Source organism: Balaenoptera musculus, chromosome 14 (assembly GCF_009873245.2).
Source record: "Balaenoptera musculus isolate JJ_BM4_2016_0621 chromosome 14, mBalMus1.pri.v3, whole genome shotgun sequence".
NCBI lineage: Eukaryota > Metazoa > Chordata > Mammalia > Artiodactyla > Balaenopteridae > Balaenoptera > Balaenoptera musculus.
In genome coordinates, this window is record NC_045798.1 from 48,879,933 (window position 1) to 48,894,526 (window position 14,594).

Sequence of the window (14,594 nt, forward strand, 5' to 3'; positions counted from 1 at the left end):
TGAATTTTCTCTCTTTGAAAATATTTTATTACCAGTGATATTTTTATAAGTGATAAATTTCAACATGATTAGAAAATTGAGGTCATAACTATTTAACATTATATTATATTTTATTTCAATGTCTACAGTCTACATTCCACCTCATCAGGTCCTTTCCAGACTCACAAGGTGAAGTTATTTTCCCCCATTGCCCTTCCTTCCTTCCTTCTTTCCTTCCTCCCTCCCTCCCTCCCTTCCTTCCTTTATTCATTAGTTAATTCACTCATTCGACAAGCCTAATATGGCTTTTTTTGAATGTCTATTATGACATTTTATTGAGTGCCTAATATGGGACAGGCACTGTGCAAGTTACACAGAGAAAACAAAAATCACAATGCATCTCCTGTCTTTAAAAAGCTTATAATCTAAAAAGAAGTATACAAGTAATCATTGATTTCAACAGACTGTTGGTGCCAGTACCAGTACAAGTATGGAGGTAAACACAGAGTACAATGAGAGTTCAAAGCAGACAGAACAAAGTGAAGAAATGGTTTCTCCAAGAATTTTCCTTCAATTTTCCATGTTGAAGTTTAAAATGAGAGGATTCAGCCAGACAACAGTAGGATTGAGAAGATGAGCTGAGTTAAACACTGACATCATAATCAGAGGGAACAGTATTTATGAAAAGCTGGAAGAAGGAAACCCACAGCACATTCTGGTGTCTTGCAGTTTGTCCAGTAGCTAGAGAATAGTTAGAGGGAAAGAGGCAGCAAGAGAGAAGTTGGAGGTTGAAAACAAGGGCAGATTCCAGAGAGACTTGTATTACTACCTTTTTAAGATCAGTTTCTTCCAACTTACTCATTCCAACTCATCCCCTCTGACACTTCAGCTCAGTGTGTTTTAGTTTAGCGTTTTTCAGCCTTGCCTATTTCTGGATTCTTCTACATTGCCTATGCAGTGGTGTAAGTCACTCCCATCTTAACTCAGGTGCATATCCCCTACATTGCATAAATAAAAACAAAATACAAAAATTTTCCGGGAAAGAAAATTTTGAGAAATTCCAATCTAGTTCGCTAAAGAAGCTTGTAAAAGATACACTTTAGTAACAAGAAATAAAACCATGCCAATTAGAAATGTCTGATAAAAAGATAGAGCCATGTGTTAAACTGGGAATGAATATTATCAAACATTTATTGTGTAAATTAATAAGAAATTATCTTAATACAGGAATTACTAAATAAGATAGGCATAACATGATGGAAAATAGAATATATGTCAGGAAAGGATCATATGGTCCTTAAACTGTTCAAAAAGAATTTAATGATGTCGACTATGTTTCACATCTGTAAGTGAAATATGCGTTCCAAAAATTCTAAAAACTTATAGCCCTAAAACATATAAATAAAACACATCTTAAGAAAAAAATCAATTAGAAACATTCTCAACTTAGTTTCATCTAAAAATATAGCTTCAAATTACATAAAGCAAAAATTTGGATAGAAAAAAATGAAATAATAAAGAAATACACTATCATACTGAAATATATTTTAATATAGCTTTTATAGCAATTGATGCATTAGTCAGAAAATAAATCAGAAATATAAAAGAGTTAAATAACATAATTATCACAGTTCACAAAATGAACCTATGTAGAACTGCACTCCACTATCAGAGAAAGTATTTTTCCAAAATCAAAAATTTATACAATTTACCTATATAGTATGAAATAAATTGTCTTAACAAAATATAAATAATATCTACCATATATACTGCCTTTATGAACAAATCAGAATTACATTAAAAATCAATTCAAAATAAATAACTGTAACATTTAGTGCAGTTAGAAGGGTTAATTTGTCTGACTGATCACAGGCTGACTGCAGAGACAGTCTGCCTTTGACGAAGTTCCAAGAAATTGGTTAAGGTCCAATTTAGTAAAACTACACAAATAAATGGAGAGATAGATCATGTTTATGTTTAAGGACTCCATCATAAAGATTTCATTTCTCCATCATATAATACATAAATGAATGAGATTCCAATCGTAATTCCAATAAAATTTCTGAAGGAAATGAACAAGAAAATGCTGAAATTTATATGGAAGCACAAAGGTCAAGAATAGCCTAAAACTCATAAGGAAATGTAAGACTGGGGGATTCATCATAATAGATAATCAAAACTCATAATAGAAGTTTATTAACGTAGACATTAAGTATGGAGATAAACATGTTAAGTAGACCAAACAAATTAAAAAGAGAATGGAAAAAGAGATCCACACAAAACAAATAAGGAAGCCCCATATGTGAGAGATGATTCTAAATATAAGTAAATACAGTAAGTTATAACAATTTGTTTTCTATAGAAGAAAAAATGTAGTTGGAACCTCACTTCACACCATACCAATATATGAATTTCAAATTGATTATGCTTCATATCTGGCAAGTAAAATATGCATTCCTAAATTCTGCAGATAGTTTATTTCTTCTAAACTTGTAAATAAAAGATAGAATGAGAAAAAACTCAATTTTGAATATTTTAAACATATTTAATCTAAAAGCATTATGTAAACATGAAAAGCAAAATTTCAAGCCATTTAGAATAAAATACCAAAGAATATTTTTTGACTCAAAGGTATAAAAAATTTATTTTAAAAGTTCAGAAAAACATAGCTCAAAGGAAAATATTTATAAATTTTAGTACATTAAAACTGAAGTTTCTCTTCATCAGAAGTTACCATAAAGAAATGAAAGAAGATTGGGTGAAAATATTTTTAACATGTAACTTCAAAATATTTAGTATCTGTAACATAAAACAAATTCTTACAAATCAATTTAAAAAAAAACATCACTCAGTGTATAGGGTAAAAACCACGAACAGGTTTTTCACAGAAAAGGAAATACAAATGACCCTCCCCAAAAAAAGCCATTAAATATATGCTCAGTCTCACTCTTAATTATAGATTAATTTAAAAAGCCATAATGAAAACATAATTCAAGAGCCTTATAATAGAAACTGGCAAAAAACCCATTCTTAACTCTAGGTAGGAATGCAAATTGGTACAGGAATGTGTATATTATTGCCTTTTACTGAACTATTATTTCTTTTCATCATTTTATTATTTCCTTTTACTAGCGTTTCCTTTTACTAAAGTGAATGAGATGCAACAGGAGAGGAAGGCAGAAAAGATGAGTCATAAGGGAAGATCAGTGAGACACCAAGGGTGAGAGGACTCAGCTCACCATTCCTGAAGGGAACCACCAGCCAGGGGATGCAGGTAGCTTCTAAAACCTGAGAATGTTCCCAGGCTGACAGCCACCAAGGAAACAAGGACCTCAGTTCTAAAACCACAGGAAGTGAATTTTGCCAAAACTGAATGAGCCTGAAAGCAGACTCATCCTGGAGTCTTTAGAAAGAAATGCAGGGCTGATGACACCTTGATTTCAATCAGGAACGATCTGGAGCAGAGGAACCAGCTGAGCTATGACCCGGAGAAACTTTATGATAACTGGGTACTGTTTTAAGCTGCTAAAATTCTGGTAATAGGCAATAGAAAACCAATATAGACAGAAACTGGCTAACTGTCATTTAATTATTAACAGAGAATAAGTTCAAATAGCCATGGCACAAAGCTAATGTCAGTATTTTTAAAAATTTTAATTATGAAAACTCACCGTTTTTGATAAAGCAGCTAATTCATTTCTTGATGACCTTGTTTCCTTCAATACTTCAGTCACTGCCTCTTCATTCTCCTCAATATTAATATTAACATCTTGTATTGATGTACAGTAGAAATTAAATAGACTGTTAAGTTTATCTATCTCTTTCCTAAGAGAAAAAACAGTTGATTTTATCTGCACTGAAGGGGAAATTATATTTTAACTTATACTTGAATTAGCTTCTGACTTAACTATGTAGATCAATGCAATTTATCTATTCCAAAAATTTTTCCCATCCCAAAGAAACTCCTGAAAAGTACTACTTAGATATAAAAAGTAAGTAGTGAAAAAAACTTCAATTTATGTTTCTGATGGAAAGGAACTGAGAGAAAAGTGATTTGTAAATTATTTAAAATAAACCACCTTTTGATTTGATTCCAGGTGAGAGACCTAAGCACCTTTGATTCAGAGGTTGGGTAGTACAGGGATGGAAAGGAAAGAAAAAAAGAAAGAGGAAAAAAATAAGAGAAGAGAAGAAGCTGTAGAAGTGGAAAGATCACACATTACTAAAGCTCTGGTTTACTGTCTTATCTCCCTCATAGTTACAGAGCTAAAAAGCAGTAAACTGCAGCTTAGGAAAACAAGGGGCCTATTTAAGAGAAGCAGTTGCCAAGGAGATCTTTTTCCTATGTGACATGTCACAGAAAAGACCAGTGCTAATCTGTAAAGCTACATAATCCTTTATCTTATCTGGTAGGTAGAAAACACGTTCCAAATATAAAAGTCACTTTAAAGCATGGTCTTAGAGTTTAATATATGAAAAAAGTACAGTGAGAAAATGACAAAATTATCATTTGCATAAAATATTAGCAAGTAATACAGATAAGCCCAACTTTTTTTTAAGACACCATAAACAAAATAATAGAGTGGGAGATTTATCTGAAACCCATATAAGAGACCAAAGATTAAATCATTTGTGTGTAATAAAATCCTACAATGCAATATGGAATGGAAAACTTACCCAAGAGACAAATGAGCAGAGAAGATAAACAAGAATTCACAAGAAAATAAATGCCGATGGCCAATAAATATATGATGTGTTTACTGAATTGGCCCAGGCTATGCTATCATGCATAAGCCTGATTTTAGGAGTAGAGTCAAATGGAACTGAAAGATATTACTGAAACTGAAAGATATAATCTCACAATATAAATGAAAATTAAAGCAACAAACAAATAGGCAAGAAGCTTCTCCTTTACCCTTCCAAATCTGGAGAGTACAGGCTTCCTATCAGAATTCTAGAAGCCAGATCAATAATGAGAGGTTGGGAGCCTCAGCATTTAAAATGTACATGTTTGGTTAAATTTCCTTCTTATGAAGTTAATTTTTCTTCTCTCAGTGGTATCCATTTCCCCAGTTCAGATAATAAACTAGATTTTGACTAAGAAGTGAGCAATTGCCCAGTGTCATGGAATGCAGGAGCTAAGTATTATTTTAGTTATCTCCTCATCCCTATTTCCTGAAGCATCAACTGCTGCCACCAATTCCTCAGTCTTCTAAGAATTTTTCAGTGTAAAAGTTTGTTACTAGGTTTGCCCCCACTGGTACTTGAGAGATTTCATCATTCTTGTATCTGCTAAATCAGAATAAATTTAGAAGAATAAAATGGGAAGAATCATTTTACCTGTTAAGAATTACTATAAAGTAGAGCAATCAAGACACCAAAGAATATATGCTGTGTGTTTCCATTTATGTGGAATTCAAGAACAGACCAAACTAACCATGGTGATAGAAGTCAGAATGGAGATGACCTTCTTAGGAGAATGGTATGGACTGAGAAGGAGAACAAGAAAAAACTTCTAGTATGCTGGAAACTTTTTATATATTAACCTGGGGCATGGTGACATGAGTGTATATACATATAAATAAAAAATCATCAATCTATACATTTGATAGCACACATAATCATGTTTCTATATATCTGTTAATTCTAAAAAAATAGTGAAGGAAAATTAAACATATCTTTAAAATTTTATTTAATAAAGCATTTATGACTCCACTGATGCTTATAAAAGAACTTTTGGAAAATATACTTAAAAGAGAAGAAAATTAACGAATAAGTTATATGGTGTAACAAATAATAATGAGTAAAGGAAGTAATAATAATATGCCTTTGGGTCTATCTAAATATTAATTATAAAAATCACCAGCTAATTCTTATATTCAAAATTGAGAAGGAAAAATTTTAGAAAATGTTACAAGATGGATAATGTTATATTTGTAATTAATATGGACTAACATCTGTTTGTGCCAAATAGATTAATGAAAAAATTCTCTTCTGTCATCAAGAAAAAGAGAGCGGGCCCCCTCCCCCCCCCCCAAAAAAAGAAATGAAAAACAAGAAGTTACAACTGACACCACAGAAATACAAAAGATCATAAGAGACTACTATGAACAACTATATTCCAATAAAATGGACAACCTAGAAGAAACGGACAAATTCTCAGAAATGTACAATCACACAAGACTGAACCAGGAAGAAATACAAAATATGAACAGACCAATTACCAGTAATGAAATTGAATCAGTAATTTAAAAACACCCAGTGAACAAAAGTCCAGGACCAGGTGGCTTCACAGGTGAAATCTATCAAATATTTAGAGCAGAGTTAACACCTATCCTTCTCAAACTATTCCAAAAAACTGCAGAGGAAGGAACATTTCTGAATTCATTCCACAAGGCCAGCAACACCCTGTTACCAAAACCAGGCTGAAATATCACAAAAAAAGAAAATTACAGGTCAATATAATTGATGGACACAGATCCAAAAATCCTCAACAAAATATTAGCAAACGGAACCCAACAATACATTAAAAGTATCATACACTATGATCAAGTGTTATTTATCCCAGGGATACAAGGATTTTTCAATATCCACAAATAAGTTAATGTGAATAAAAAGCATAGGATCATCTCAATAGATGCAGAAAAAGCTTTTGACAAAATTCAACATCCATTTTTGATAAAAACTCTTAAAGTGGGAATAGAGGGAATACACCTCAACATAATAAAGGCCATATATGACAAACCCATAGATAACATCATACTGATTGGTGAAAAGCTGAAAACACTTCCTCTAAGATAGGAACAAAGCAAGGTTGCCCACTCTGGTCACTTTTATTCATCATAGTCTTGGAAGTCCTAACCACAGCATCAGACAAGAAAAAGAAATTTTTAAAAATCCAAATTGGAAAGGAAGAAGTAATACTGTCGCTGTTTGTAGATAACATGATAGTAATCATAGAAAATCCTAAAGACACCACAAGAAAGCTACTAGAGCTCATCAATGAATTCAGTAAAGTTGCAGGATACAAAATTAATATGTAGAAATCTGTTGCATTTCTCTACACGAACAAACTATCAAAAAGTAAAATTAAGGAAACAGTCCCATTTGCTATTTCATCAAAAAGAGTAAAATACCTAGGAATACCCCTACCTAAGGAGGTAAAAGACAGGTACTCAGAAAACTATAAGACGCTGATGAAAGAAATTGAAGACTACACAAATAGATGGTAAGATATACTGTGTTCTTTGATTGGAAAAATTAATATTGTAAAAATGACCATACTACCAAAAGCAATCTACAGATTCAATGAAATCCCTATCAAAAGACCAATCGCTTTTTTCACAGAACTAGAACAAATAATTTTATAATTTTTAGGGAAACACAAAAGAGTGCAAATAATTAAAACAATCTTGAGAAAGAAGAACAAAGCTGGAGGAATCATGCTCCTTCATTTCAGACTATACTGCAAAGCTACAGTATCAAAACAGTATGGTACTGGCACAAGAACTGGCACATAGATCAATGAAACAGAACAGAGAGCCCAGACATAAACTGACACACTTACGGTCAATTAATCTATGACAAAGGAGGCAAGATGTACAATGGAGAAAAGACAGTCTCTTCAACAAGTGGTGCTGGGAAAATTAGAGAGTTAAATGTAAAAGAATGATATTAGAACATTTTCTCACACCATATACAAAAGTAAACTCAAAATGGTTTAAAGACATAAATGTAAGACAAGAAACCATAAAACTCCTAGGAGAAAACATAGGCAGAACACTCTGTGACACAAATCGTAGCAATATTTTTTTGGATCTGTCTCCTAAAGCAAAGGAAATAAAATCAAAAACAAACAAATGGAACTTAAATTTTGCACAGCAAAGGAAACCATCAACAAAACAAAAACACAACCTGCTGAATGGGAGAAAATATTTGTTAATGACATGATTGATAAGGGGTTAATATCCAAAATATATAAACAGCTCATACAACTCACCATCAAAAAAAGAGTAACACAATCATAAAATGGGCAGAAGACCTGAACAGACATTTTTCCAAAGAAGACGTACAAAAGGCCAACAGGCACATTAAAAAATGCTCAACATCATTAATCATCAGATAAATGTAAATTAAAACCACAATGAGCTATCACGTTACACCTGTCAGAATGGCTATCATCAAAAAGAACACAAAAAAAACAAATTTTGGAGAGGATGTGGAGAAAAGGGATCCCTCCTACACTGTTGGAGGGAATGTAAATTGGTGCAGCCGCTTTGGAAAACAATATGGCAGTTTCCCAGAAAACTAAAACTAGAATTACCATATGACCCAGCAATTCTACTCCTGGTTATATATCTGAAAAATACAAAAACTCTAATTGGAAAATATACATGCATCCCAATGTACATAGCAGCATTATTTACAATTGCCAAGATGTGGAAGCAACCTAAGTTCCATCAGAAGAATGAATGGATAAAGAACATATGGCTTGCATATATACACACACACATATATATATGTATATGTAAAATGGAATATTACCCAGCCATAAAAAAGAAAAATATTTTGAGCAGAAGCAAGAAGAACGACAATCCTGCTGCCTGTGGAACAAAAACCACATTCACAGAAAGAGAGACAAGATGAAAAGGCAGAGGACTATATACCAGATAAAGGAACAAGATAAAACCCCAGAAAAACAACTAAATGAAGTGAAGATAGGCAACCTTCCAGAAAAAGACTTCTGAATAATGATAGTGAAGATGATCCAGGACCTCAGAAAAAGAATGGAGGCAAAGACTGAGAAGATGCAAGAAATGTTTAACAAAGATCTAGAAGAATTAAAGAGCAAACAAACAGAGATGAACAATACAATAACTAAAATGAAAAATACACTAGAAGGAATCAATAGCAGAGTATACGAGGTGGAAGAATGGATAAGTGACCTGGATGACAGAATGGTGGAATTCACTGCTGTGGAAGAGAATAAAGAAAAAAGAATGAAAACAGCCTAAGACACCTCTGGGGCAACATTAACCGCAACAACATTCGCATTATATGGGTCCCAGAAGGAGAAGAGAAAGAAAGGACCAGAGAAAATATTTGAAGAGAGTATACTCGAAAACTTCCCTAACATGGAAAAGGAAACAGCGACCCAAGTCCAGGAAGCGCAGAGATTCCATACAGGTTAAACCCAAGGAGAAACAGGCTGAGACACACAGTAATCAAACTGACAAAAATTAAAGACAAAGAAAAATTATTGAAAGCAGCAAGGGAAAAACGACAAATAACATACAAGGGAGCTCCCATAAGGTTAACAGCTGATTTCTCAGCAGAAACTCTACAAGCCAGAAGGGAGTGGCATGATATACTTAAAGTGATGAAAGGGAAGAACCTACAACCAAGAGTACTCTAACCAGCAAGGGTCTCATTCAGATTTGATGGAGAAATCAAAAGCTTTACAGACAAGCAAAAGCTAAGAGAATTCAGCACCACCAAACCGGCTCTACAACAAATGCTAAAGGAACTTCTCTAAGTGGGAAACACAAGAGAAGAAAAAGACCTACAAAAAGAAACCCAAAACAATTAAGAAAATGGTCATAGAACAAAAAATCGTAAAATTTGTATGGAGACACAAAAGACCCCGAATAGCCAAAGAAGTCTTGAGGTAAAAAAAACGGAGCTGGAGGAATCAGACTCCCTGATTTCAGACTATACTACAAAGCTATAGTAATCAAGACAATATGGTACTGGCACAAAAACAGAAATATAGATCAATGGAACAAGACAGAAAGCCCAGAGACAAATCCACGCACCTAAGGTCAACTAATCTATGACAAAAGAGGCAAGGATATACAATGGAGAAAAGACAGTCTCTTCAATAAGTAGTGCTGGGAAAACTGGACAGCGGTATGTAAAAGAATGATATTAGAACACTCCCTAACACCATACACAAAAATAAACTCACAATGGATTAGAGACCTAAATGTAAGACCGGACACTATAAAACTCTTAGAAGAAAACATAGGAAGAACACTCTTTGACATAAATCACAGCAAGATCTGTTTTGATCCACCTCCTAGAGTAATGGAAATAAAAACAAAAATAAACAAATGGGATCTAATGAAACTTAAAAGCTTTTGCACAGCAAAGGAAACCATAAACAAGATGAAAAGACAACCCTCAGAATGGGAGAAAATATTTGTAAATGAATCAGCGGACAAAGGATTAATCTCCAAAATATATAAACAGCTCATGCAGCTCAATATTAAAAAAACAAACAACCCAATCCAAAAATGGGCAGAAGACCTAAATAGACATTTCTCCAAAGAAGACATACAGATGGCCAAGAAGCACATGAAAAGCTGCTCAACATCACTAATTATTAGAGAAATGCAAATCAAAACTACAATGAGGCATCATCTCACACCAGTTAGAATGGGCATCATCAGAAAATCTACAAACAACAAATGCTGGAGAGGGTGTGGAGAAAAGGGAACCCTCCTGCACTGTTGGTGGGAAAGTAAATTGATACAGCCACTATGGAGAACACTATGGAGGTTCCTTAAAAAACTAAAAATAAAATTACCATATGACCCAGCAATCCCACTACTGGGCATATACCCAGAGAACACCATAATTCAAAAAGACACATGCACCCAAATGTTCATTGCAGCTCTGTTTACATAGCCAGGTCATGGAAGCAACCTAAATGCCCACTGACAGACGAATGGATGAAGAAGATGTGGTACATATATACAATGGAATATTACTCAGCCATAAAAAGGAATGAAATTGGGTCATTTGTAGAGATGTGGATGGATCTAGAGACTATCATACAGAGTGAAGTAAGTCAGAAAGAGAAAAACAAATATCATATATTAATGCATATATGTGGAACTTAGAAAAATGGTACAGAGGAACCGGTTTGCAGGGCAGAAATTGAGACACAGATGTAGAGAACAAACGTATGGACACCAAGGGGGGAAAGCGGCAGGGGGTGGGGGTGGGGGTGTGATGAATTGGGAGATTGGGATTGACATGTATACAGTGATGTGTTTAAAATGGATGACTAATAAGAACCTGCTGTATAAAAAAATAAATGAAATTCAAAAATTAAAAAAATAATAATAAAATCTTGTCATTTGCAACAACATGGATGGACTTTGAGGGTATTATGCTCAGTGAAATAAGCCAGACAGAGAAAGACAAATACTGTATGATATAACTTTTATGTGGAATCTAAAAACTAAAACAAACTGATGAATACAACAAAAATGAAACAGACTTACAGATATAGAGAACAAACTAGTGGTTACCAGTGGGGAGAAGGAAGTGTGGAGGGCAAGAAAGGGTTTAGGAGATTAAAGGTACAAACTATTATGTATAAAATAAATAAGGTACAAGGATATATTGTACAACACAGGGAACGTAACCAATATTTTATAACTACAAATTCAGTATAACCTTTAAAATTGTGAACCACTATGTTGTATAACTATAACTTGTGTAATATTGTATTTATACTATATCTCAATTAAAAAAATAATGTTTAAGCACATGTTGAAATAGACATCAGATGTGAGGAAATATAAATATCTTAATAAGTGCATGTTATCAAGATCACAGGATGATGTACAAACTTTTGTTCTTCAGTTTGCTTATATTTACTTGACTCTAGCTCCATAATGAGTATGACTTTTTCTGTACTAAATCACTGATCAGTTTGAATAAATAAAAATTTTCTATCATACAGAAACATGAAGAATTTAAAACCAACAAGAGGAACTAGAAGAATATCATAAAATACAGATACATCAGAAATGTAATAAAAAGTCAATTAATAATATGCAAAATATAATTAGTCTATATTTAAAATATTACACTTTATTAGAAATCAAAAAAATATGAGTTTAATTAATTAGATGCTATGCTTATAATTAATACAAGGCTATATAATTTGTTTTTTATAATATCCCATGCTGGAATATTTTTTCAAAGAGTCACTTTTTCACATAGTTAGCAGGGATATATACTGTTATAGCATAGCCACAGGCAATTTGGCAACATGTGTCAAGAGCTTTAAAATGACACAGAAAAATACTGCTTTAGGAATTTATACACAATTAGTTTACATATGTAAAAGACATATTTTATATTATACATAAACTTGGTAACAAGATAGATGTGGCAATTTAGATTCTTCCCTTTCTCTTTATCTGAATTTCTTATACAGGAATATACATTACATTTTAATTAATATTTTACTTCTAAATGCTATAAATAACATTTGTGAAAAATACTTACTTGTAGGCTTCTATGCTTATTTCATCATCACGAATATCCTTTTCCATGTCTATTTTATTTTGTTTAGCTTTGAATTTGACTTTTTCAAGATTTTCTACAGCTTCTTCACATTCTCCATGAACTTGTTTGTATAGTTCCATTACCTAGAAATAAAAATATGTGTGCTAATATAAGCACTTAATGGCTAATTAAAATAATCAGACAACAGAAAGTTCAGAGAAGGGAGTTAAAGTAGTTTTGATTTAGATTATAAACGTTCTTTGTATCAATTTTCTTTCCATATTTAGTCTATTGTTTAGCACAGTAGTTTCAGATTTCTTTTACCCTGAGAGGCATCAATACTTGAGATGTAGAAAAGTTACTGAAGAAAATGACTTTAATATCCCATTTAACATGACCAAAATAAAATCATTACTTTTTTTACCTACAAAAACTATGACTTTTTATTGTTCAAATACTTTATTGTAGAAAAATCAGAAAACAGATGAAAAAAGAAAATTTTATAAATTACCTATAATCTTCTCACTCATGAATAACCATTACTATCTTAATGCAAGGGTCCAAAATATTCCATTTTTATTGTTTTCATTAATTTTTAGATATCATAAACATACTCCCTTCTCTCTCCAGGTCTCTCTTCTCTGTCAGACTAAAGGGAAAGGGTGTCTGTAGGGGTCACGGTTGGAAGGAACTACAGTTCAGGATGTCCTGTTGGAAAGTTGGAGGGAGAGGAGTAGAACAAGGTACTAAGGAGGGAGCAGTCCTTTACCCAGGGGCCGAGTGGTGGACCTATATGAGGCAGTAGCCTCCTGAAAAAAGCAGTAATTTTCATTAAATTTTATTTTATTTCATTGTATTAATTTTATTGTGATAAGAACATTTAATATGATTATCTATCTTTTAACAAAATTTTAAGTGTACAACACAGTAAACTGTAGACACTATGCTGTACAGCAGATCTCTAGAACTTACTCATCTTGCATAACTAAATCTTTATATCCATTGAAAAACAACTCTCCATTTCCCCTCCCCAAGACCCTACCAACCACCATTCTACTCTGTGCTTCTATGAGTGTGACTATTATAGATATCTCATGTAAGTGGAATTATGCAGTATTTGTCTATGACCTGCTTATTTACTTAGCATAATAATGTTCTCCAGGTTCCTCCATGTTGTCACATATGGAAGGCTTCCTTCTTTTTAAAGGCTGAATTATATTCCATTGTATACATATACCACATACATTTTAGAATTAGCTTGTCAAGGTCCACAAAGAAATCTGTTGAGATTTTGTGACTGTATTTAATTTACAGAATAATTTGGAGCGAATGCTACAAAATTTAGCCTTCTAATACATTAACATATTTATCTATGTAGCATTTTTAAATTTCTCTCAGTAACATTCATAGTTTTCTGAATAGGGGCTTTGCATATCATTTGTTACATTTATTCCTAGATATATTTTATTTTATGCTCTATCAAATGCTATTTTAAAATAAATTTTATTTTCAGATTTGTTGCTGGTATATAGTAATGTATGGATTTTAAAATTTTACCTTTGTATGCAACTGTAGTTAATCTGTGGACTTGTCTAGATTTTATGTGTACATAATTACATAATCTGTGCAGCAAAGGAAACCATCAACAAAACAAAAAGACAACCTACCGAATAGAAGATATTTGCAAATCATATAACCAATAAGGGGTTAATATCCAAAATATATAAAGAACTCATACAACTCAACAACAACAAAAAAACAAACAACTCAATTTTAAAATGGGCAAAGGGGATAAACAACAAGGTCCTACTGTATAGCACAGGGAACTATATTCAATATCCTGTGATAAGCTGTAATGGAAAAGAATATAAAAAAGAATGCATATGTATGTAAAACTGAATCACTTTGCCATACAGCAGAAATTAACACAACACTGTAAATCAACTATACTTCAATTTTAAAAAATGGGCAAAGGGGCTGAATAGACTTTTTTGGGGCATGGGGGGTCCTGCCATCCTGTTTCTTTTTGTAAAATTTTTATTGGGGTATAATTAATTTACAATGTTGTGTTAGTTTCAAGTGTACAGCAATAGACTTTTTTCCAAAGAAGACATACAGATGGCCAACAGGCACATACATGAAAAGGTATTCAACATCACTAATTACTATGGAAATGAAAATAAAAACCACAATGAGATTTTACCTCATGCCAATTAGAATGGTTATTATCAAAAAAGGAAGAAATAACAAGTGTCGAGAGGATGTGGAGAAAAGGGAACCCTTGTGAACTGTTAGTGGGAATGCAGCCA

The 14,594-nt window shown here is 32.8% G+C and overlaps 1 protein-coding gene across 1 annotated transcript in view; it reads right to left on the reverse strand.

Annotated features, from left to right (window-relative positions):
- CCDC178 (coiled-coil domain containing 178) overlaps positions 1 to 14,594 on the reverse strand; it is a 365,246-nt gene that overhangs the window by 298,908 nt on the left and 51,744 nt on the right. Inside the window, exons 8-9 of the mRNA XM_036874296.1 lie at positions 12,286 to 12,428; positions 3,651 to 3,804 (exon numbers count right to left, since the gene is read on the reverse strand). Coding sequence (XP_036730191.1) covers positions 3,651 to 3,804; positions 12,286 to 12,428 — 297 coding nt within the window. The remainder of the gene's footprint in view (positions 1 to 3,650; positions 3,805 to 12,285; positions 12,429 to 14,594) is intronic.